Source organism: Chrysemys picta, chromosome 11 (genome assembly GCF_011386835.1).
Source record: "Chrysemys picta bellii isolate R12L10 chromosome 11, ASM1138683v2, whole genome shotgun sequence".
NCBI lineage: Eukaryota > Metazoa > Chordata > Testudines > Emydidae > Chrysemys > Chrysemys picta.
The window spans coordinates 23,330,427-23,357,825 of NC_088801.1; the positions used below are offsets into that span (position 1 = coordinate 23,330,427).

Consider the following 27,399-nt stretch of genomic DNA (forward strand, 5'->3'; position numbering starts at 1 on the left):
TTGTTCTTCTTATCCTCTGAGGATAGGACAAGAAGAAATGGACTTACATTGCAGCAAGGGAGGTTTAGGTTGGACATTAGAAAAAACGTCCTGACAGGGTGGTTAAGCACGGGAATAAATTGCCTAGGGAAGTTGTGGAATCTCCATCAGTGGAGATCTTTAAGAGCAGGTTAGACAAACACCTGTCAGGAATGGTCTAGATCAGTGATGGGCATCCTGCGGACCACAGGCAGCCCATCAGGGAAATATGATTACAGGCCGCGAGACATTTTGCTGAGGTTGACCATCTGCAGGCACGGCCCCCTGAAGCTCCCGGTGGCCGCGGTTTGCCATTCCTGACCAATGGGAGCTGCGGGAAGTGGTGGGCCACAGGGATGTGCTGGCTGCCTCTTCCCACAGCCTCCCATTGGCCGGGAACAGTGAACTGCAGCCACTGGGAGCTGCGGGGAGCAGTGCCTGCGGATGGTCAACGTCAGCAAAATGTCTTGCGGCCCGCAATCAGATTACCCTGATGGGCCACATGCGGCCCGCAGGTTGCCCACCACTGGTCTAGATAATATAGTCCTGCCATGAGTGCAGGGGACTGGACTAGATGACCTCACGAGGTCTCTTCCAGTCCTAATATTCTATGACTATAGCCCAGTATCCGATCTTCCAACAGTGACCAGTGCCAGATGCTTCACAGGTGAGTGATCTATCCCCCTGTCATCTGGTGCTAATTCCTAGCAGTCAGAGGTTTTGGGACACCAAAAGCATGGGGTTGCATTCCTGACCATCTTGGCTAATTGCTTTTGTGGATCTATCCTCAATGAACGTATCGAGTTATTTTTTGAACCCAGTTATTCTTGTGGCCTTCACAGCATCCCCTGGCAACGAGTCCCACAGGTTGACTGTGCTTTGTGTGAAGAAGTACTTACTTATGTCAGTTTTAAACCTGTTGCCAATAAATTTCATTGTGTGACCTCTTTGATGTTTTTAAGACATATAAAAGAAGATGACTCCTTTCCTTCTTATATGCCGAGCTGGAAAGAGAATTTGATTGATGCAGGTTAGTATCTGTGGTTCTGGCAAAACAAGTATTTCTTTAGGAGAGATCTGAATGGGCAGAGGAAGGAAATATGGCATATTCAGACTGAAACCATATGAGGCAGCATGGAACAAGACAAAGGCAAGAGTGGGAGGAGAGAAAAAAAGGACGGGGAACATTATGAGAAATGAGATGCAAGATATAGGCTACAACAGAGTTGTGCAGGGCCTTCAAGGTGAAGTTGAGCAGTTTAAACTTGATGTGGTGTGTAAGGGGGGAGCACCCGCGGTGCAGCGATTCAAAGAAAAGAGTAACATGGTCATATCAACCGACAATAGTCATTGCAGCAGCATTCTGGACAAACTAAAGGGGTGGGAGTCAGAGAAGCATAAAAGGAGGAGGTTTGCAGTAATCAAGGAGGGAAATGATAAGGACTTGGATGAGTGTTTTAGCCACTGAGACACAAAGAATAGGGTTAAAGTATCTAAATGTTAAAAAAGAGGTAAGACTTTTACTAACAAAATCACATTTCATTACCAGTCTCATGAATTAACCAATGACAAGAGCAAGTTTTATAATGATTAGCAAACCCCAAATTTAGAATTTGAATGGTTTTGCTTACTTTTCCTACTGTGACTGCAAACAAAATATAAATCCATAATGGTATTATAAAATGTCCTCACTGATCCCCTAAAAATGTCCCAGAGTATTTCTATAACATAAACCTACACACATTAGCTGCCCTCAGCTTTGCTTCTTTACTGGTACAATAGCTTTAACTACCGGCAATAACCAATTTCCTTAGGCATTATAAGCTTAAATAACACCTGACAGTACAAGTCATTGTGAACATGCCCACAGAGGAGTAGTGTATATGGCTAATGGACTCATGCAGGGCACCGGAGGATATGTTGAAGAGTATTTCTACTTAACACCTACTACTAGGGTAGGAAAGGAAAGTTTATTATAATGTAATGTGTGACATAAATATATATCAGTTGTCATTCTATGTGACATCTACTTTCATTTTACCTCAGGTTATTATTTAAGTAATAAATCCTAACAAGGTGAGCTTTATCATCCCACTGAGTCTTTCCAGGAGGTAAGGACACAAGGTGATAGCAAGAACGCTGGAAACATGATAATTCCTGACAGCTGCTGCTTGAGCACAAGTTAAATTGAACAGTTTATCTCAGCATAAAGATGTTATAAGGTTTTATGTTTAATTTAAAAAAATTAACATAAAACCCAGAGAAAGCAGAGTTAGGCAATCTTTCACAAACATGACATACTACAATCACTGTATAAGCTGGATTAGTACTTATTACCATGCTACTAGAGAATTAAGCTGTTTTTAGACCACCAAAGAGCTTTAAATTGCAACTTTTGTCTCTGTAAGAGAAACCTATATTTAAAATGTCTGCTAAATTCAAATTAACAGCTACATCATTAGCTTACCATCTCACAAAAAGTACATTTAAACTGCTATTACAGTATTCTTATCCAGACCCATCAAGACTACAAACATGTTAATACATACAGTACATTTCTTTACATTATAACTACTGTACATACTACCCTGACACCTGCATTAAAGATCACCTTTCTTAAACAACCATCTGTTCTTAGTGGTCACCCCAAAGTATCCCAAGCATTTTGCAGTGTTTTAAATGACCACTTCTCCAACACAACCAGAATTAATCCCAAATATAGCAGCAACATCTCTTCGAAGACAGGCTGAACTGCTTTGGACTTCAGGGCCCAGTAAGCACACACTCTACAAGCCCCCATCCTGCATATACATAAGCCGGTGCTTAACTTTAATCATGTAAGTAGCCCCTTTGACATCGGTGGAACTACTTTTGTGAATCAAGTTAAGCAGATGCTGAGGTATTTGAAGGATCAGGGCCATGATTTGTGCACAAGATAGTCTGAATTCTGCATAGATCTGTCTATTAAAATGTTTATAGTAAAACACTGAAGAGCAGTAACATATAAAAAGCTTTACATTTTAATGACAGGTTTGTCTATAGTAACTGGTAAAGTATTTTTGTCAGCACAAAGGTGGCTCCACTACCTCCAGTGTGGCAAAACAGAGGGTGTGTTGAAGAGGGAAGAAGGTGTGGCAGATTTAGAGCTCGCAGCAGCAGCATAAAGCTCTCCTTAGCTGAGTGGAGATTCAGGTCCATATATCTTTTTTGCAAGATTGTGCAAAAAGTTTGTGATTGAAACACACAGCACTCAGGAAAATCAGTGTAGTCACTGTTAACTCTTCCCATATATGTATTATATTAGGTCTTACAATTTCATGATCCAGAATTATATTTGATCAGCACTTGTATATGAAACCTCTAGGGAAAACCCAAGAAGGAATATTCTTTAGATGACGCTATTTGAATCCATACTGATCCATCCATCAGCAGGATGTTTAAGACACTGTGATGTTGAAGGTGCACTCTTTGGAGATTTTTGACTTCCTGTACTAATTAAAAATCCCAGGACACTTTTCACAAGACTAGAGGTGATTATTGTATTCCGCCCAAATTATGATTTAGATTATTGTATTCTATCTCTAGATAAAATTCCTTCCTAAAATTTCAATTGGATGTGGTAAACAGCTTCACTTCCAACCCTAATGTGTTGTGTAAGTTCTACAGTTTTGAACATTCATACAGTTTTATCCCAAATATCATTATATTTCATAATACCTTTGACTGCAAGCTGTTTAAGGCAAGGATCATGGCTAGATGTGAATTTATACAGCACCCAGCACAGTGGGGCCCTGATCCTGAATTAGGGCTTATGCATACTACTGCAAGTCAAATAAATAGTAACCGGTCAATGAGGCATACCATGAACGATGGTTATGTTTTTGTGACGGGTTCCCCCCAGTGGGAACTGGGGTATCACTAAGCCTGCCTGACCCACCAGCGTGGGCTCCCTTTACACTGTACTGTTGCAACAAGCCCTCAAGCCCCCTCCAGCACACATACAGGTAGGGACACACGCAGCTGCAACTACATACAGACGCTGAGATCAGCTCTCCGTGGGAAGGCTTCAGCTAACGAACTGTCCAGATACTCAACTGCACACCCCCCATCTGGAGGGCAAATCCAAAATTATACTGTCTTGCACTGCATAGAGATCTGTACAGCATAACCTCATGAAATTTTCCCCCTCCCTCAATGTGGAAAGGAAATATACAATAGCTTTTAGCCCCAAGTTATAACTTCCACACACTGGTTTGTGATAAAGCAAAAACAAATTTATTAACTACAAAAGATAGATTTTACGTGATTATAAGGGATAGCAAAGAGATCAAAGCAGATTACCTAGCAAATACAAAAAAAAACACAATCTAAGCTTAATATACTACAGAGATTGGATAGGAGTAGAAAATTCTCACCCTAAATGATGATTTAAGCTGGCTGCAGGATCTTAAAGGGCAAGCTGTATTTGCTTGCAGCTTAAAACCCCAGGTATTCCTTTCACAGGCTAGAAATCCCTCTAGCCTGGGTCCAGCCCTTCCCCCCAGTTCAGTCCTTGTTCTTCAGGTGTTTTCAAGAGTCTTCTTTGAGTGGGGAGTCAGCGAAGAGCCTCAATGATGTAACTCCCCTGCCTTAAATAACTTTTGTATATGACAGGAACCCTTTGTCTCCAAGCTTGGTTCCCACGCCTTTCAGTGGAAAAACACTGGTATTCCAAGATGGAGTCAAGTACCAAGTGATCTGGTCAGCAGCCATGACTCAGACGCTGTTTGTAGCATCCTCAGGAAGGCTTCCCGGTGGGAGATGAACTTCTTCTAAGGCCTATTGTTTTCTCTAATGGCCCTTCCTAGCCAGTCATCTAGACTGATTGCATTCTGCCTAGTGGGTGTTTCCCAAGTGTAATAGATGTACAGACAATATTCAGATACCAAATGATACAAGCATATAAATAGGATAATCATAGTCAGTAAATCATAGCCTTTTCAAGGATATCTCACATGATCTATCTTGCATAAAATACATCATAGTTATGCCATAATCACATAATAATAATATCTCTATGAAGAATATGGGGCATAGTGTCACAGTTTTGTTATGAAATTACATTATGTGACAGACCCAGACTAGTGGGGTACAGGAGTCTGGTAGAGGGCAAATATACTGGTCACTGGATGAGTAGTTTTCTGTTCCCTGAGTGACCAGAGCAGGGGCTGCACTAGAGTAATCAGGAACCTGCTAGAACCAGTTAAGGCAGGCAGGCTAATTAGGACACCTGGAGCCAATTAAGAAGAAGCTGCTAGAATCAATTAAGACAGGCTAATCAGGGCACCTGGGTTTTAAAAGAAGCTCACTTCAGTTTGTGGTGAGAGTGTGAGGAGCTGAGAGGGTGTGCTGCTGGAGGACTGAGGAGCACAAGCGTTATCAGACACCAGGAGGAAGGTGTTTGGAGGAGGCCATGGGGAAGTAGCCCAGGGAGTTGTAGCTGTCATGCAGCTGTTACAGGAGACACTATAGACAGCTGCAGTCCACAGGGCCCTGAGCTGAAACCCAGAGTACAGGGCGGGCCAGGGTTCCCCCCAAACCTCCCAATTGACCTGGACTGTGGGTTCTTCCAGAGGGGAAGGTCTCTGGGCTGTTCCCCAACCCACATGGTGAATCTCTGAGGCAAGAAAATCTGCCAATAAGCGCAGGACCCACCAAGATAGAGGAGGAACTTTGTCACAATTAACTATATCATCTAAATATTAGAGTAGTTAATAGTATTTTAAAGAGACAAATTTTGCACTGAGACCAGTGTGAACCAGCCCTTCAGGAAAGTAGGAGCAAGATTTGGATAGGGCAATACACATCATGGAGCTCAGCTCCATGGTGACCTCCTGTACACCAGCATGCAAAATGTGGGATCAGAGAAAGGGCCAGAAAAATGTGGTAGTACACAAGTGTGTCAGGATGAAAGTGGCTACTAGCCTCTGGGATGTAGCAGTGACTTCATATCTGTTAGGGAGCATGCCTCCCTCCCTGCTTCACTGTCTCTCAAAGTTACTATGAGACCAGACCAGCTACTCAGGTGCACACAGGTCTGAGGATTTGGATTTGTTATCTTTTAAAATTAAACATTAATTGTACATCAAATATTCTTATTAATTAAATGTATACTAGATGAGGTATTTTGGTGTAATACCATATAATTTGGATGTGATCTCTTCTAAAAGTTATATTTTTATGTGCTTATATTGAGAATGCATAAATTACAATAAAACATGAAAAAGCTTTTCTGTTTTCCTTAAAACAACATGACTTTGAATTTCTGAACAATGATAATATATTTCAATATACAATATAATAAATGATAAATTAACTAATATCTTTTTCATGTGGCATGTACTATTATCCAGGAGGCTTATAGATATTATAAAATATATTCTATAAATTAAAGACTTTTTTAAATATAGAAAGTAATTTGAAATGTTTACAAAAAATAATTGTCTTACTATTGTAATGTTCTTTATTTTTCAGAACAAGTCACAAGGTTGTCATCCCTTTCGTCATAATTTATGTATTATGTACTTTCATAAATATTTACAAATATTAATTATAAAGAAAAATATTTTCTTCTTGTAATTACTATATGTTCATAGGAAAATATAAGCAGTAAATATTCATGATTCCTATTTGTTCATTTATTTTAAAGGGTTTATTTTGTTTTTGTTTTTACTTTAAGACTGTACAAAGTACTCATTTCATTATATGTGCAAAATATTTTAAATGCCCAATGCCTTTTTGATGTATTTGTTATAAGAATATTTTCTAGTATTATGCCCCATTGCTCAGTGTATTGGGAAATCTTGATCCCATTAATACTCTGGATATAGTTTCCAAAAGTATGGAACTTCCTGTCTGGCAAACTCAGAAGGATTTCCTGTATATCATCCCTTCCATCCAACCAAATTTCCCGTACATCAACCCCATCTCTATCTGAGCAAAATCCTGTCAGTCCCCTTCCGACTATTTTTGTTGGTTTTGGTGGTGGTGGTTTTCCAGAACCACTGTTACATATCCCAGTTCTCTACTCTGTTCCTCCATAGTCATGCATCTTCAGACACATATTAAGGATATGCACTGTGGGTGGGATTTTCAAAAGCACTCAGTGTTGACCTAACTGCTCCTATTAGAACTAAGGCCAGGTCTACAGTCAGACCTATATCTGAAAAATGCACACTCCTGAGCGACATAATTATACCGACCTAACCCCTGGCATAGACAGTGTTATGTTGATCGGAGATGCATTAACTATGCCGGTGGCGTAGTAGCATCTTCACTAAAGTTCTACAGTGGTATAGCTGTGCCATTGTAGTGCTGTGGGTGAACACAAGCCCTTAAGGTAAGGCTACTGTTGACTTCAATGGGAAACAAATTAGCCTAATGGTGTACACTATGGAAAATCTCATCCTTTAACAATTCAAGGGGACTGATAAATGTGCTTACTATTTTGTCTTTATTCCCAGCTATTCGGGTTCACTGAATGTTACTTCAGCACCTCACCATAATATTTTCATACAATCAGACATAAAGCCAAGTTGCAGTTTAGCTCAGATTCCAATTTTAAGGGTCAGATCTTCAGCTGGTACAAATCTACTGATTTCTTACACTGATTTACATCAGCTCTAAAATCTACAGCTCTAAATCTGTATTACACTTTTTTATGTGCCCTCTGATTCAAGAGACACTGAAAAAGGATTTCAAACAACAGCTAACCAGATACGTACTTTTTATTCAACTATAACATCAAGAAGTAAGCTTGAAATAGATTCTTTTAGAGATAAGACTTTTATATTTAACTAAAGATTCTTTAAAGAATGCTTTCTCTGTTTTAGGTAACTGCACTGAAGCATCCTGAATTTTACTAAGAGTATGGTAATAATTTTCTTCCTGATCTGTAATTATATTTGACTACAATTAATTACTGACAGATACACATTTTCACTTTAAGGGCAGATTGCTCACCATGAAATACATAATCTCCTCTGCTTCAATAAACAGAAAGGGTCAAGACCAAACAGATATAGCTGGGATGATGGAAGGGAAAAGCCATAGTTGCACAGCTTCTTCATCCCTTTCAGATACCTTAAAGAATAAATAATAATTAAAAAAAATGTTCACAAAATACAGTGCAACATCAAGAGGTGAGGACTCCCAGTAGGTGAAATTTAACCATTGGCAGAGGGCTTGTACAAGGCCCTCTGCAACATCAATGAGGCGTAAGAGGAGCATTGTCCCAGAGGAGTGGAGGATGGGAAGCTAGTTCTATCTATTCTAGAATAGATGGGTGCATTGAGACAGGCCAAGGAAGAGACCACTGGGTGCATGCTTTTAAAAATCCACAAATTCATTGAGAGAGTCTGCAAAGGGCAGACATGGAGTGCTGAATAGTACCTCTATAATTTCTAGGCTCTAAATTTCATATAGTTCCCTATTTTTTTCATGGTTAAATCTCACAGTGAACCAATTACATGGTTCTGGTTTGTGTTTACATAGCGTTCCCTAGAACCAGAAGTGGTATTAATGGCCTTTCTAGACCACAGCATGTGACTTCCCCAAAGAGCTATCCCAATGAAATAGGTTACACTCAAAATGCAGCAAAGAGCAGCAAAAGAATTGTGCAAGTTTTATATGGACAGTACGTAAACATGATAAAGTTCTAACAAGCCATGAGTTCATAAACATAGGGCAAATTCAGACCAAGGCTGATTCTCAATGTTTTTGCAGTTTTGCACAATTAAAGTCATTACTCCATTTAAAGGACTAATACATTTTCTGATTTTGGAGAAGTCCTTCTTAAGAATCTCCTGTCACATCTTGAATATTCTAAGAACAGAAAAGGATCAGAGCCTCAAGCACCTTGTTAAGCAGTTTTACAATTCTGGTGTCACTCAGACGTATCAGGTGAGTGATTGTTTCTTATGTCAATTCTGCAATTTGATCTCCAAACACTATGTACACGTTTGAGGGCTGTTGCTGATAGGAGCACATTATTTTGTGAAAAATGTATTTCAAGTTTTTCTAATATTATGTTACTCTGAAATTAAATCTGAGCATCCAAAACCCTAAAGATAACTCCAATGCCTTTTAAAAACTTTTTGTGGCAGCTAACTCTTTTGTAGCTAATTTTCACAAATATCGGCACCCCTATGTGTTTACCCTAAAGGTTGTTACCCCTGCACAAGAATGGGGGTCTTAGGAAAAGCAGGATTCTCCAAAGAAAACTAACTCAGTCCTTGAAAAACTGAGACTGTCACAAAACCTGAGCAGCTGGCAACTCTGTCACCATGAAGTATCCATATGGAAGACCGTGATGTGTCAAACTACCCAAAACGATTTTGGATAGTGTAGAAGATAGAATAAATAATTCAGTATCTTCAACACTTTCAACAGCAGGTAGTAGATATGCTACCTGCTTCTATGATGTGCCAAAATGTAACATGTGAGAGAGAGAGAGAGAGAGAATGTGAGCATCTCCAAACTGTTTTCATGTGGATATATTGCTTGAGGAAGTTCTCTTTTTAGAGGCATATGATCGCTATCAGAAGTTTGTCAGTAACAGGCAACATTGCAGTGCATTAGGAAATGTATAGAAAAAAATCAGATATTCATGAAAATTCTTTTAATATATATGCACACAAAATATAGATGTAATAACTGAAAATCTATGTTACACATTATGGTGAGATTTTACCCATGAAAATACCAGGAAATTCAAAGTATGGTTCCCCCTCAAATGTAATGCAGCCCCTTCATGCATATGTAATATTTGTTATTACTTCATAGAGTGATAACTATTCTATCTTAATACATACTGTACAGTATATGCAATACAGACACTTGAAGTGGCAGTGGGAATCATAACTTTAAATGCCCTGATTTTTGTCAATGCAAATTCTCAACCATAAAGTTATATATAATATTTTACATTTATACCCCTTTTCATCACTTTTTAAACAATAATCAAACATTAAAAATAATACAGGTTGGGATCTGAGGATAGAACTTGGCCCAGATCAAAAGTAAATCAATAAGGAATGTTATATTCTATATAAACTGTACATTATTATCAATCACTGATTGTTCGCAATCAAAAATTTTCAAACTTAGCAAAGTGCACATTCATTAATGACTACATCCATGCCAGAATTGAACTAAAAAATAAATATGGTTAAGTTATCTGAGATCTCAGAAAGTAAGATAAATACTTTTTCAGCACTTGGATAATTCAAAAATGGCCAAACAGAATTTAAGCAAACTTTCCAAAAATATTTAATTTCATCCTGAAGGAACATTTGTCCAGAATTAAGTGTCTGGAAATGGGATCACATAATAAAAGTTACTCCTCAGCTACATTAAATACATTTTGCATTGATTTGGATCTATATATGCAACACAATTTTTAGTGTAATCTATAGTGACTGATCATTTTATCTCATGTGCTTTGGTAACATAAGTCTCTAGCTACAGCAACCCTACTAAGATAGAACAAGAGAGTGAGTGTGAAAAGAAAGGCAGCTTGCTTTGCTACAACTGCTACATCTGGTGCTGCTGACACTGGGGATAGGGGACCAACCAGAAGGACAGAGAGTATCCGAGAAATACAGAAGAGAATATGGAGGAAGAAGAGAGGTGTTAAATACATAAATCTGAAAGGTAAGAACTTTAATTCGGAAACCAAATGACAAAAGATTGCTCAAAGAAGAATACAGGCACTTACGACACAATTGGTTCCTGAAAATTGTGTTGTAAGTCGAAACATTGTAACTCGGAACTGCAATACAGTGCATTGCGGGACTGAGCATCGTAAAGGTGAAACCAATTGTCGTAAGTCGAATCAGGGGGTCAATTCAGAAACATAAGTGCTGTTCATTGTAAGTCTAATGTTGTAAAGTTGAGGACTGCCTGTACAGCAAGTGTTAGTCTCAAAAGAAAGACTGCTAACTGAAAATGTATGAAAACAACATTGAATCCTTTCAAAAAGTTTTTTTTTAAATATTAACCTATTAATTTTTTCCCTAATTCATGGTTAAAAATCCAACAAGATTGATAGACTACTTCATCTACATTAGTATACAATACACATTTGCCATATGGATGGATGAGCTAGTTTAAAAAAAGATAATCCCCCAAATCTTTCACCCACTTCTGGAACCTGATTCAAGACAAACCTTTCATAGGTTCTAAAATATACAGAATCTCTGTGTGTGCGCGCGCGTGTGCGCATTCCCTTGCAATTCTTCCATTTGGACAAAAAAGAAATGAGACGTGCCAAAATATCACAAGAAAGGTTGGTCTCACAGCACTTCTGGCACAGATTGGAAAATGGTAGTACTTTGAATTTTGTTCCTATTACATTTTCAACCCAATTTGCTGAGCAAGCAAACTAAAGCTCAGCTTTGGAACATTTTGAGATTTGCCCATTCTGTAAATAATAATTAGTACTTGTATAATGTTGTTAAAGTTCCATGTGTTTTACAAACAACTATTTATTCCAACATCCCTGAGAGGTAGATACAGTTCAGTGGATGTCCTTAAACTCTTCCCTTTTAATTTATCATTAAATAAGGCATTAAAAGAATTATTTCACATATAAGGGAATATGTACTCATATTGTTAATGCCTTACTTAACAGTAAAAGGACACATTTAAAGTGTGCTCACTGTCAGCATTATTATCCTCATTTCACATATACACAACCTGAGGCTCAGGTATTAAGTGGCTACTTTATAGCCACAGACGGAATCAGTACTCTGATTAGAACTCAGAAGTTCCTGTATTCCAACCCAGTGCTCAAACCACAATACCGTGCCTATGTCTTTTTAATAACCACTGTTCAATTCATCTGTAAATTTAGAACGATCTAAATATTCATCCATGTAGTTATATGTCCCTAATCATCATAGCATCTGAATGCTTTCTTGAATCAGACATTGTGGGTAAGTTAATATCTTTTAGTGGACCAACTTCTGTTGGTCGAAGAGTCAAGCTTTCAAACTACACAGAGCTCTTCTTCAGGTCTGATAAAAAGGACATTCAGTCTGTATCTTAAGACCACAGCAACTCAATATCTCATGTCTTCAGATTTTTTATATTTTTTGCTTTTGTTCTACTTGACTCCAATATACATCTATGAAATAGTAATATCCTAACTTGAACCATTTGAAACTATGGCCATGACAACTGTTGAAGATACCTAATTTGTGGTATCAAAAGAATGAATGAATCTTTTTCCATTTTGAAAAAGATCACAGGAAGCTGGTGGAACTCTTTAGTTTCCAACTTCTACTAAAAACTGAATAGTGTTAATGAGATATTTTTTATCACATTGTCCAAAAAACAGTTTTTCCAACAATGCCTTGGGAATGCATACAGTATCATTTTAAGGTGTCTTGAAAAGGAAATTTTTGTCAAGCTGTTCATCAAGGTGACTGGAGATAATCTTTGGAAAGTATGATGATCCTTTTTTTAAAAGCTCTGGACAATCAGTAACTCTAAGATCGTATGGAATTAATTTTCTCTCTACATCTTTAGTATATTTTCTGGAAGAAAGGAAAGAAATTTACTGTAAAATTCAAGACCTTTATAAAATCTTGAGCTCTAAGGGACAGATATTTACAGGATCTCTACTTTATTTCCTCACTCTTAAATATAAAAACAATTAACAAGCTACATTAAATTATTATAAATGAAAAAGGTGACAGTTCCTTTCTGCTTTTTCTGTAATCTGTTGTATCTGGCTATCACAGCATTTGGGGATATGTTTTGCAATATCTGGGTCTTGCCTTGCTTCTCATATTCTTAATATCACTTTAAATTAGTTGTGTGTGTTAGAAGTATAAATGTGTGCTCAGCAGGCCAACAATAGGCTACCGTGCAGGAGTTATGAATTTGAAGGACATTGCTACCTTACAATGCAATCAGTGTAGGAGGAAAATAATGGAGAAGGTTCAGGAAAATAATATTTCCCATGTCCATGAGTCACTGGCCCAAGAAACAAAACTACCTTAAGACAAGGCCATGGGGACTACAAAGAATTAGAAATGGGGAACACATATTTTAGGGTCATTTGAGTATCATCAAGAAAACTTGATAAGAAGAAAAGTGGGGATTGAGAAAGAGGAATTTGGGCTGCACAGCCGTACTACTTGCTGACATTGCTATGATTAAAAAGGATCAGTTGCTATTTTAATCTCATTTTACAAAAACATAATCTATATTGTACCCTGATATTGCAGTATGTCTGATATTGTATGCGACCTTACTAGTTTGAGGCCTCTGCAACACCTGGAGGCCAGCAGAGTGACTTGAAGGCCATGTGACAGCTTCAACTTTAAATAGTTTTTTTTTTTTTTTTTAATTTAGAGCCTGATCCAAGGCCCACCGAAGTCAGTTAAAAGACTTACATTCACTTCAGTGGCTTTTGGATCAGACCCTTAATTGAGAGAGGAAATGGGATTTGGTAGAGGTAAAAAAATTAAGGTTTAAAACAAATTTGTGTTTCTAGTTCAGAAGAAGATTGGAGGACAAATTCTAATCTAAGAGACATGGTGCTATTCACCACATATCTCTAAAAATCTATACACAGCATCATACTCAAGATATACGATTATGTTTGTCAAACACCTGAGATGAGGAAACACATGAAGCAGGGTTGAGAAAGGACCCTATAACTGAAATCCTGTAATGAGTTCAGGATCTCGCTTTCATTTTTTTAAAACTGTGCATCTAGCCCTATTTAGTGAAGAAAACCTTGTTAACGTGATCCAAGTATACCCAGTGCTGAGAAGACTCTCTGCATCTGCAGGTACACTGAAACCACAGCTCTGAGAGGTATAAACTGCCCAGTTCCTTTTACAGGTTGTTAATCTGTTTTTTGGGAGGCCCAAAACAATAGGGTTACCATATTTTGTGCCTCCAAATGGAGGACACTCCACGGCCCCCGGCCCCGCCCCCAGCCCCGCCCCCAGCCCCGCCCAACCCCACCCCCTCCCCAAAGTCTCCGCCCCCTCCCCTGCTTCCCGCGAATATTTGATTCGCGGGAAGCCTGAAGCAGGTAAGGGGGGTGTGGGGGGAGGAGGCGCGGCCCAGGCTGGCCCCCCGGCGTTTCCAGCCTGGGTCAGCTTGGGCCCTGGGGTGCCGGCCCCCGCCGACCACCCCCGGCCCGCCCAGCACTGCCGGCCCCCGGCGGCCCGGCGCACCCCCCGGCTCCCCGCGGGCCCGGCCGGCCCGGCTCCCCGCCGGCCCGGCTCCCCGCCGGCCCGGCTCCCCCGGCTCCCCGCCGGCCCGGCTGACCTCCCGATTTTCCCGGACATGCCCGGCTTTTGGGGATTTCCCCCCGGACGGGGATTTGAGCCCCCAAAAGCCGGACATGTCCGGGAAAATCCGGACGTATGGTAACCCTACAAAACAACATCACAGAAGGGGACTGTGTGTGTGTGGGGGGAGGGGGGGCGATGACCTGTCCAAAGAGGAGTGGTGGTGGATCCCCCACCAAAGGTTCTTGCATAGGCAGCCCCCTACTACGCTAAGAAAGGACAGGTTCATGGTATGTGTGATGGAACGGGGAGGAGGGGTGGAATGTTATGGCACAGTCACTGCGTGGGGAGTTGCCTAAAGCCCCAGATTACCATAATCCAGGCGCTGACCTGAGGTATACAATACAATATAGGAAAGGAATGAACTTACTTTAACAAACTGTTTGAAAATAAATCTTATTCTAAACAAGAGACCATGGACTGAGTTTAAAGGAAAGGCACAAACTAGTCTCAAGACATGAAAACAGAATTTCACAGAATTACACACGTGTTTAAAATCATGAAGTAAACTGCCAAAGGTATCAATAGGAAAAAAAGTAACAAACATCTGTTCAAAGATGAGTTGGGCAGGATTTGAAGAAAGATTAATCAGAAAGAACATCCAATAGGATATGTGTATTATAGTTCATGACCCTGCAAACCTTACTCATGATAGATGTCCTTACTCAGTGGGGCAAATTGTGTGAGTAATGACTACTCACAATAAGGTTTACAGGATCAGGTCCTAGACAGACTTTTCTCAACCTTCAGTTGTGTGTGTTACATCTAACTCTGAATAGGATTTTAAAAAAAAACAGTTAACATTTAAAAAGGAAATCATATTTCTAGACTCCCTCTTAAGACTGCCACTCTAACCACAGTCACCTGTGCCAACACAAATGGTGACAAGCAGCAGTGGAAATGTCTGTTTTTAATTTATTTTAATCGTTCACTCTTTATTGATTTTGATTCTAATGTAAGAAAATAAGTTATATTATTATGCTACTAACAATCTCAATGTCTTTCCTTTCTCTAATTGTTCTCATACATTTTCTGCATATTGAATTCAACCCTGTTTCACAAACAATAATCAAATCAAGTTAAAAAACAAAAAAGAAAACTTAAACCAACATAACTTCTGTCTTAGCTGCCACTGCATATACTGAATCCAATAAATGTGCAACTATTGAATTAAATATATAAACTCTCAGTACAGTATTCTTTTAATAAAGACCTCCTCAAAAGCATTGGAAAAACTATGATACAATATTTTTTTACAAAATATAATCAAATTAAAACTGTTATAAATGCTAAAGAAAAAACAGAAAATGCTTTAAGCAAACTTCCCCCCCACACACACACCCGTATATGGAGGGCCCAATAATCTTGTCTTCCTTACTCCCACAAAACTCCCTTTTATCTTTATTGGGAGCTTTACCTGGTAAAGGAGAGCACAGTCAGTGCTGGAAATGTATACAGTAAACAAGTACAATAAATCTACGCTTATACACTACGTGGAAAAATGAAAGAAAACATAATACATACATTTTGGCATACCTGAGATTTAAAAAAAATGTTGCCCCTTCTGAGTTAAGTATGGCATATATTTAATGTAATGTGCAACCATCTATTTCCTCACTATTTAAAACTTGCTACAGGTGTTATTAATAAAATAAATTTTATTTTTAAAAAGGATGCTATTCTATAAGCTTTGAAGCTCACACATATTCTAACTTAACCCAGCTTTAGCTCATCTGGTCTTTAAATGACTCCTTTCATGTGGTCAGCCCACGAGCCATACGTACTGCCATTCAATCACGCCACTGTACATCGTCAGTGTGAGGATGATTTGCATGATTTGCATTTCCTGTAGCGTTTGAGCTTCAATGAGCTCTAAGCACCACATACAAAAGAAACCACCGCCAAGTAATGCAAAGATTTTAGTTAAACCAGATGACACTTTTTTTTTTTTTTTTGGACTAAAAGAGTCTCAGGGATATCCTGTTAAATAAGGATTTATTGGTAGGGACTCTGAACCTGAGATGAGTAGTTACATATAAAAGATAAAAGTCATATAAATTCCTTAATAAATCTGGCCCAGCAGAAAGGTTACATGTCAGAAAATAATGCACTGAACTAAAATATTCCATATTCTTCTTCCTGTTCCTCAGATTTTGGCTTCACACTGTGTTATTACTAGAATTATTTCATAGGACATACCTGGGTTCAGTTAAATTACTTTTCCTACCATACATAGTTAAATTAAGTCTAAATTAAACTAAACATATTGATTGCTTGTTAAGTTTTTCCCTCAGAAAAAAATCTTGTATTTTAATCATAAATGATCAATAAAAGCTGGAAGACAAAGAACTGTTATAGAAATGGCATTATAGCAGGCTCAATGAATAAGTACTAAAGTGAAAAAAAAAGTATCAGAACCTAGTCTACATGAAAAACAGAGACAGATGGGGAGACAGACCTATATGATGCTACAAATAGATGAATATCTTGTAAAGATTTCAACAAATGTTGTAAGATTCAGTCAAAATTTCAAAAAGTACACATTTGCTTATTGTGCTCCTAACTATTTAAGTTCACCTGAAATGCAACCTACAGCATATGTATGAAATATTTCACCAATGTTAATTTTTGACAAGTATAGCAAAATTACAATACATCCCTAAAATATCATCACTACATAAGCCATTTTCCAAAGATCATTTTGCCTGAAATGCTTTCAGGCAAAGGTACAATAAAACCAGAGGAACAAGATTTGAGAATGTTTGTTTTAGTAACTGCTTCAAAAAATTTATGTCAGTGCCCCAAGTACCCAAATAAAAATTGTGGGTGCTTTCTCTAGCCTTCCTATATGTAATATCATATTATATAGCACACCTCTCTCCATAATGGTCAACATAGTCAATCACTATTTAGACTAATATATGGTACTGTGCTAGTTCAATTGACTGCATCCTACCAGCAAATCAGTAACCATCACATATGCCCTATCGCAGTCTAAAATACATTCTGTTAAGGCACTGAAATTAGTATATTATTATGTTTAAATCTACCATAGCTATTGTTTTCACCTGAAACTTATTTTAAAAAGCTGTGTTTTAATTTGTCTATATTATTTTAAAAAACAAGCAATAGGACTGGCATAAATTACTAAAGATTAAAATATGCCCTTGGATACATATGTACAAACCCCATTTATACCGGTGTGATCTGAGGGGAGACATTCAAGAAAAGAATTTGATCCTATATGTACTTTCAAAATTTAGAAAGAGAAATTATTACTATGTTAAAAAATATATTTTTATTTTCTCCCTTAGAATTTCCTTGTATAATGAGTTAATGCCCATTTTTAAAGGACAACTAATCTTAGTATGGAAAGAAACAAATTACATGTTTAACTCGTTGATTGCTGGATTTCCAGAATATCAGTCAAATAAATGCTTCAATGGAGGTATATAGAGTATAAACAAAGCTTTTAAAAAAGGCCTCAACACAGCCTTTATTTTTTGTGAGAGCAAAAATCTGTATTTGCACATGCCTAATGGGTCATTAACCATGTATTTACTCAATTTGTGCACTTAAAATTATGAGCACAAATACATACAGTGCTTTTTAAAATCCAATCCCACGACCCTGATCCTGCATGGTGCCAACAACATTCTATGAGGCACTAAGTTTACTAGGAGTCAAGAGTAGTCAACAGCTCATAGGAGACACTCAGCACCTTGTTGGATCAGTTCCTCAATGTCCAATGCACACAAAGGACTGGGCAACATAACTAATAATCTTGCTTATAAACTTTTTGTTGGATCTAACTTAATAAAATGACTACATAAAAATATTGATGTTAAAATAAGTTTTATTAAGAGTAACATTTTATAGTCATGACATCTAATGTATGAAACAGATTATTCATGTTGCATACCAGATAAAATGACTTCAGAATATCTGCTGTGTTATTAAGGATTTTTGTTTTACATAAGGAGATTAGATGCAGTATTATTCAGTATCAGTCCTTCCTAACATTGTTTTTGGCTAGTTTGTTCCTAAGAAACATCACTATGTTTGAAACTAAAAATAGATGTTTATTTTTAGCTACTTAATCACCTAGAGGAAAGGAACACATTTTGTATTAGTCTTCTTAAATTTACAAAATAATTCTGTAATGCACGTTGTGCATATATCATGAAAACCACTGACACACAGCCTTAAGACTTACACAGTATAAGCTGCACTCCTGCTGCAATTCAAGCAAAATGTGTTTAAAAAAGATTCCAGCAACAATAGTCTTATGACTAAATAAGAAACAGAAGCAGAAGCCATGAGCCAAACAGATACCTATCGGTTTCCTTGAGCTTAATCTGATTAAAACATGGCTCTCAAAAACGTTAAATAGAATGCCACGTCAGAGAGCAGGCATATGATAAAAATAGTTCATGACAGGAAATCATTATTAAACCAGCATTACTAGTGTATCTGTTGTGGAAATTTCCCTGTAATTTTTCAAGGTTACCCTTATGCTTTTTTTTGAGTTGCCTGTTACACTACTTCCCCCACTCCCCAAAAGGTATGCAAGTTTGAGATGTAAAACAAAAAAAATTGCTATTTTCCAACTATATATTGTTTATATACCATTTCAAGTATGCCATACATCATACTGTAATTCACTAACTAGAAATCGTATAATATTTATAGCCAGAAAATAATCCAAAATGGACAAGTGCCACTACCACACAAATACTGTCATATGTCATGAGAGTAAAAATTTTGAATTCAATTACGTTCATAATGAAAGTATCTTAATGGCTTTTATTATAGTGGAAAATATAACACCCTTCTATGAAAAGTTGTTAAAATAAAGATGACAATTTTTTTCCACAGTTAACTAACCAAAATTAGAAAAAACAAAACCTTTGATTGTATACTATCACACATCAACACTGATCTTAAAAAAGCTTACAAAAGTAAAAAAAAAGTCAAGTAATAACACAAACATTACTATTTGTGTTGTTATAAATATTTCTGCATTATTGTACCCTTTGACGGGATTTTTAATAAAATACCAGCTAAACTCTCAGCATCTTTTATTTTGCCTTGCATTTAATTTCACAGCTCAGAAGTTGTTGTTTTTTTTAAATGACAAATACCGTACTTTTATAAGGCACAAGTATTCTCTGGCTAGCTTAAATTAAAAAAAAACATATTTTGGCATATACAGAAGATTTCAACAAGCTTTTACAACCACCCCCAAAAAATCTTGGTTTCCATTTTAAATGTCACCAACATTGGGGGGGGGGGGGGGAAGGGGGAGACAATCCAATTAGCTATCTTCTCACTAAAAAAAAAATAACCAAAAAAAAACAACACACATTTTATCTGTAATGGTGATTCAGACTTCCTTGAAGAAAAGCCCTGTTATATCTGACCATTAATTTGCTGGGTTAACACAGTGTCTTCCCACCAGTCTCTGTTCTTCTCTCCAAAGGCAACTTTCCCCCGAGTAACTTCCCTAGCTATATTATTCAAATATTGGCAACTTAGTTTGAAATTTAAAGCCACAACAGTATTACTGTCACACCGTGAGACAGACATGATATTTGAGAGAAGGGGAGGAAAATACCACAACTTTAAACAAGAAAAAATACCAACAGTAGACACAGATAGCCCTTGCCCAACTGAACTAAAACCTACTGCATATCCAAAAAGCTCATTCATCACTAATAAGATCTATTTAGATAGAGGCTTTACCATATTTCCTACAACTATTTTCCAGGATTCCGTCTCAGACCTGTCCTGGGTGCATTTGTCACACAAGATACTGTTCTCAGGGTAGATCGAATCCATCATGAAACGGAATACGTATCTCATCTACATAGATGTTCAAACCTTACTTTGTGAATGTTAAAGATCCTCCCAATAGCATGCACAGCTAGGAAGGCATGTAGATTCTTCTTCCTCCTATTAATATTCCTCCCACATTAGCAATGGACTATTTAATATAGGAAGAACCAGCCCATGGCTTTACTGCATTCACCCTTCCTTTACAGAGCAGAAAAAATATCAAAAGTTTTACATTAGAATATCAAGATTCAAGATGTTCAGATCTAATTTGGATAAATGCACCCAATATCAGTGAAAAAAGCCTGAATATTCTCCTCATGCAAAAAATATCTATCTGCTAGTAAATTCAAAGACCTCCTTTTTGCAACAACATTGAGAATTCACCTCCCAGGTCAAGCTGTATAATGCTCCGGCTGCAAATCCAAACTTTCAATGCCCAGGATGGAAGGGCTTCTGAAATCAAAACTCCAGAACATGCTAAAGTAAGAGGTACCTGTGCAACTGAGATTAAGTAATCTGGAATGGATTCCAAATTGATCTAGAGGTAGCCAAAGAAAAATGAAATTGACCATCGCTGGGAATCAACCAAGGTTCTCTTCTCCAAAACTTTGCAGCCAGTTAGTTCCTTAAAGCGTGGACTGGGCAAACCAGTGGCTCCCTCTGCTTCCTGAATTAATCAAATCCCATCAATCCTTCTCAAGAAACACTAGGGTATTATGCAATAACCATAGTTTACACAAGCCTTTAAATCCTAGAAGGGGAACCCTAATTTGAAAGAGTGCTGATAAATTAGAGAGGCAGGCACTATGATAATACAAATTAATAATAATGATTTGTATTATTTATCATGTAAATGACTAATTCTTAAGATAGATGTTGAGATAACCTAAATTCACCAGGAGGTGACCACAGATTAGGCATGCTTGAGATAAAACAGAGACAGCCGTCTTGGCCAATTCAAAATCCTTACTCCCTTAAACTCTCCTAGAACCATGTCAGCTAGCCCTATATCACCCTATGAAATTGGATATGGTAGGGGTGGAAATATATGTAATGTTGTGGGTCCCTATAGCAAAAACGTGCTGGGGACAGGGCAGGGTAGAGGATGCTGCGGTAGTTTCCCCTGTCCTGCGGCTTCTGCCGGAGACAGGGGCAGCCTGGAGCCACCCATTTGGCGGGGGCCCCAGAACCCGGGCCCGATGCCTAATTCACCATTGAAGGCAGTGACAAATGTGAACTCCTGGATCACTGTAACAGTCTTACCATGGAATCACAGACAGTCCCCCTAGACCTTCCAATCTATCTTGCCACCACGCACCACCAAAAATCACAAAATATTCAGGTTGCTTCCAGTCCCAAGAGACCAGTCACTTACCCCAGATCAATTGGTATCCGAGATCTTACACCAGAGATCAGCAACCTTTGGCATGTGGCCCGCCAGGGTAAGTGCCCTGGCGGGCCAGGCTGGTTTGTTCAGTTGCCGTGTCCGCAGGTTCGGCCGATCGTGGTTCCCACTGGCTGTGGTTCGCCGTCCCAGGCCAATGGGGGCTGTGGGAAGCGGTGCAGGCTGAGGGATGTGCTGGCTGCCGCTTCCCGCAGCCCCATTAGCCAGTAGGAGCCGCGATCAGCCGAACCTGCGGACATGGCAAGTAAACAAACCGGCCTGGCCTGCCAGGGGCTTACCCTGGCGGGCTGCGTGCCAAAGGTTGCCGATCCCTGTCTCAGACCAAAGACAACTCTTGTAGCCAATCCTGTAATAAATTATCTAAAGGCTTATTAACAAGGAAAAAGAACTAAAGTTATTTACAGGTTAAAGCAAGCAAACATATACACACAAAGGAATTGCAATCTAAATCCTAAAACTGATAGAGTTGTAGAGATCTGTCTATTCAAAATATCTCCCACAGAGGACCCAGGGGCAACCCCTGGGGATCTCTGGCTTCAGTTTAATGTCTCTGGCCCTGTGAGAATTCAAACAGCAAAAGAGATAAAAAATCTTCATGTCAACTATTTTTATTTCCAGAGTAGCAGCCGTGTTAGTCTGTATCCGCAAAAAGAAGAACAGGTTTAGTCTCTAAGGTGCCACAAGTCCTCCTGTTCTTCTTTTTGCGGATACAGACTAACACGGCTGCTACTCTGAAATTTGTTAGTCTCTAAGGTGCCACAAGTCCTCCTGTTCTTATTTTTATTTCCGTCTTCCAACATTCAAGTCGATGGGACAAGGCCTTCTGCATGTACTTCTCCATGAGTGGATGTTGCAGTTAACAAAGCTTTTGTCTTATAATGGCCTACTTAATTTTTGACAGTCCTCCTGGATGGCTGCAGGGCACAATTCCGGTGCCTGGGTTCACAAATTCAGAGCAAACATATTCAAAGTTATAAAGAAAATCTTGCATATTTCCTTATAGCATAAAAACATAAGAATGGCCATACTGGGTCAGACCGAAGGTCCATCTAGCCAGTGCTGAGCTGAAGCCGGTTCGCACGAACCGGTTGTTAAATTTTGAAGCGGTTTTAGAACCGCTTGTTAACTGGCTTCCCTGCGAGGGAAGCTTTGACGGGCTCCGGCAGAGAAGCATGTAATTCCTCCTCCCGGCCACCGAGGGGACGCTGCGCTGAGGGAGCCATGTGGGCTGCCTCCTGGCTCTGTTGCTGCTGCTGCTACTCGGACCTCTGGCCCTGGGGCTCCTGCTGCTGCCTGGTGGGTCCCTGGCTGCTCTGCTGGGCCTGAGCTGTGTCCTGCTGCTCTGAGCTGCTGTCCCCGTGTGAGTACACACCACGCTGCCCACAGCCAGCCCCTGTGCACCCCCTGCCCACAGCCACCACGCTGCCCACAGCCAGCTCCTGCTGCACCCCCTGCCCGCAGCCAGCCCCTGCTGCACCCCCTGCCCACAGCCAGCCCCTGCCCGCAGCCACCCCCTGTGCACCCCCGCTACCCACAGCCACCACGCTGCCCACAGCCAGCCCCTGTGCACCCCCGCTACCCACAGCCACCACGCTGCCCACAGCCAGCCCCTGTGCACCCCCGCTACCCACAGCCACCACGCTGCCCACAGCCAGCCCCTGTGCACCCCTGCTACCCACAGCCACCACGCTGCCCACAGCCAGCCCCTGCTGCACCCCCTACCGACAGCCACCACGCTGCCCACAGCCAGCCCCTGTGCACCCCCGCTACCCACAGCCACCACGCTGCCCACAGCCAGCCCCTGTGCACCCCCGCTACCCACAGCCAGCTGCTGCCCACAGCCAGCCCCTGTGCACCCCCTGCCCACAGCCACCACGCTGCCCACAGCCAGCCCCTGCTGCACCCCCTACCGACAGCCACCACGCTGCCCACAGCCAGCTGCTGCCCACAGCCAGCCCCTGTGCACCCCCTGCCCACAGCCACCACGCTGCCCACAGCCAGCCCCTGCTGCACCCCCTGCCCACAGCCAGCCCCTGCCTGCAGCCAGCCACTGCTGCACCCCCCTGCCCACAGCCAGCCCCTGCCCGCAGCCAGCCCGTGTCACACCCCCTGCCTCCAGCCAGCCCTGCCCCACACCCCTGTCTGTAGCCAGCTCCATGTCCACTGGTGCCCTGCAGTTCCCAGGGCAGTAACCCTGCACACCTGCTTCAATGAGGGGGCCAGAGAGCAGCTGGGACCCACACATGTGCACACCCTAGGGTGGCCAGACAGCAAGTGTGAAAAATCGGGACAGGGGGTGGGGGGGTAATAGGAGCCTATATAAGAAAAAGACTCAAAAATTGAGACTGTCCCTATAAAATCGGGACATCTGGTCACCCTAGTACACCCCCAGGGAGTGGCGGAGACCCACACATGTGAAACAGAGCTCATTTCTAGTTCAGGCCCATCTTTTTAAAAAAGAACTTTAGGTAGGGTTAACATACATCCATATTTTCCTGGAGATGCCAGGGTTCCCCTCTGGAGCCCTTTTTAAAAATTGGTGTCACATTAGCTATCCTCCAGTCATTTGGTACAGAAGCTGATTTAAATGATATGTTACTGTTTACAGTTAGTAGTCCTGCAATTTCACATTTGAGTTCCTTCAGAATTCTTGGGTGAATACCATCTGGTCCTGGTGACTTATTATTGTTTAGTTTATCAATTTGTTCAAAATCTCCTCTAATGACACCACAATCTGGGACAGTTCCTCACTTTTGTCACCTAAAAAGAATGGCTCAGGTTTGGGAATCTCCCTCACATCCTCAACCATGAAGACCGATGCAATGGAATACAGACATTAGAAGTGAAATTAATACATGCAGCAAATTACAAGCATTTGATTAGAGTCTAAACACTAAATACATTCTTGTAAAATTAATACCTGTTCTGAACAAAGCTAACACATAGGTGAGCTGGCTTGGTTTCCAGTTATGAGTTTGTCAATTCTTAGCTAACACCTACAGCCTTGGCACTTGATTTACCAGCAACAACTATACGTATGCAACATATACAATAATGGGTTCTAAATTAGTTCTTACCACCCAAGAAAGGTCTTAAAATCACCATGGATAGTTCTCTGAAAACTTCAGATCAATGTGCAGCAGCAGTAAAAAAGGCTAACACTATGTTAGGAACTATTAGGAAAGGGAAAGAAGGTAAGACAGAAAATACCATAATGCCACTATATAAATCCATGGTGCCTACAACTTCAATACTGTGTCCAATTCTGGTGGCCCCCTCACAAAAAGAATAGAGAGGAACTGGAAAAGCTTCAGAGAAGGGCAACCAAGTTGGCCAAGAGTACGGAACGGCTTTCATATGAGGAGAGACTCAAAAGATTCAGGCTGTTCAGCTTAGAAAATAGAGGACTAAGGGGGGATATGATAGAAGTCTATACAATAATTAATGGTGTGGAAAAAAATAATAAAGAAGTGTTATTTACTTTTTCACACAATACAAAAACTAGGGGTCACCTGATGAAATTAAAAGGCAGCAGGTTTAATAGAAACAAGAGGAAGTACTTTTTGCACACAACATGCCTGTGGAACTCATTGCCATGGGATGTTGTGATGACCAATAATATAACTGGGTTCTAAAAAGAACTGGATACGTTCATGGAGGATAAGTCCATCAATGGCTTTTAGCTTACATGATCAGGGACACAACCCCATGTTTGGGGCTCTGACTACCAGAAGCTGGGAATGGAAGACAGTGGATGGTGGATCGCTCCATAATTGCCCTGTTCAGTACACTCCCAGTGAAGCTGTCAGAGACAGGATATTGGGCAAGATGGACCATGGTCTGACCTAGTATAGCAGTTCTTACATATGGCTATAACTGGTGCAATATTTAAGAGATCAGGACTGATTCCAGTGCTAATTGAGTCTATGTTAGAAAAATAATTTTAGGGCTGGATTCAGAAGAAATCAATTCTGAAACGTCTTCATTAACAGGCCAATCAATATACCCTTCAAACACTGTAACAAGGAATTGGAGAGATGTTTGTGAGAAGGAATGTTCATGTAAATCAGGGTATGTCTACCCTACCCACCGGACTGGCGGGCAGCGATTGATCCAGCAGGGGTCGATTTGTCGCGTCTAATCTAGATGCGATAAATTGACCCCCGAGCACTCTTCCATTGACTCCTGTACTCCACCGCCGTGAGAGGCGGGGGAGCGGCAGCGGTAGCAGTCGACTCATCGCAGTGAAGACACTGTGGTGAGTAGGTCTAAGTACGTAGACTTCAGCTACATTATTCACTTAGATCGATTACCCCCGCCCCCTCCCCCAGTGTAGACCAGGCCTCAGTTCTCTGAAGATATTCACCTCATTCTTGGTCCATCTATTAACTTCCCCATATCAACTCCAGCCAATGGGAGTCAAGATGCAAGGGGCGTAATCGAAGGAGAACTGGTCTAAAGTGTACATTTCAGTTTGTCAATAGCTACAAGGCAGAAAGAAGTTATGTCTGGCATTGTAAACAGTATGATATAGTGTGTTTCCTTCTGAAATAAAATCTAATTTCAGCATTCTTGCAACTATGCTAACATAGCATAGCTATAACAAGTGAAGTTCTCCTTCAAAGAAAATTTAGGAACCCTTTCACTGTAAAGAGAAAAGTTCTTTGTTACACCGTACCTTGAAATTCATCTCATCTTCCTGCATAATTTTAATATCTTTAGCACCATTTATCTGAATGTACTTGGCAGATAAAACTTTTAGCTGTTTTTTTTAAATGAAATTGATTACCAAGAAATTTCTGCATATGCACAGTTTAAAATAATTCTATTCCTCAGGGTTTAAACATAGAGATGTCGCTATGCATGATAACTGTTTCATGTTAGTGAGTTACAACTATTCTGTCACAAGTATGAAATGCATTTGCTCAGAAAAGCCAAAGGCACTGTCAAACCTGCAGCAATCTCAGAACAGTAGGAAAAAATGCCTGCAAACTAGCTGCTACTAGGTAATGGTTCCATTTATCATTCTTAAATTTCATCTTTAATTAAAAATGGGACATTCTTTTCCATAAATAAAAAAAATTGCAGATGTTCTTAGATTATCCCTTCTTTTTTTTTTAATTTTGCCTTACATGATATACATAGCATCATATATAGAGAGGAATTATTCAGTTGAGTATGGTTACATCACTACATTTGTTCGAGGCAGAAGACTTTTAACATTATCCCGAATAGATAAATAATATCTTTATGATACATAAAACCTGTTATTCAGTTAAAAAGAAATATTGTTAAGGTGCTTAGAGGAAATACAAGATAACTAAACATATAGAAGAAATATCCTTTAACCTTAACAAAAAAAAATGTTTAAACAAGTGCTTCTCTACTGATTGGCCTTGATTATCCTCTCACAGTGGGATAACTCACCATTTTAAACACTGTGAAGTGGTTACATTGATGTAAAATTAGTGTAAATGGAAGAAGAATTAGGCCCATTGTGGATATATCTTTCTTTCATCCTAATAATTATTACAAATTATGCTGATAGTAGGTCTAAACTTCTCCTACTAACTCAGCTGCAGAATGGAAATCACCTATTAGTTTATGGAGTCATGTCCACTGCTGTTTCCTTCATTCTCACTTCCAGTTCCTATTAGACGGGGATATAAACTTCAGCAGGCAAGACGTAAAGTGGAGATTAAGATAGATAAGAGGAAATCTGAAGACGAAACAGCACAGAATATAAAGACAAATAATAAGAAATTCTTTAAGTGCATCTTAAAT

General features: G+C 39.8%; 1 protein-coding gene across 15 annotated transcripts in view; it reads right to left on the bottom strand.

Moving 5' to 3' along the window:
• GTDC1 (glycosyltransferase like domain containing 1) overlaps window positions 1-27,399 on the bottom strand; it is a 264,103-nt gene that overhangs the window by 135,078 nt on the left and 101,626 nt on the right. For 7 of the 15 annotated variants that reach the window (XM_008172326.4, XM_042860887.2, XM_008172325.4 and 4 more), the window contains one exon: window positions 8,020-8,139. The exons of the other annotated variants lie outside the window; for them this stretch is intronic. In XM_008172326.4, the coding sequence (XP_008170548.1) occupies window positions 8,020-8,139 (120 nt within the window). The remainder of the gene's footprint in view (window positions 1-8,019; window positions 8,140-27,399) is intronic. 15 annotated transcript variants of the gene reach the window in all.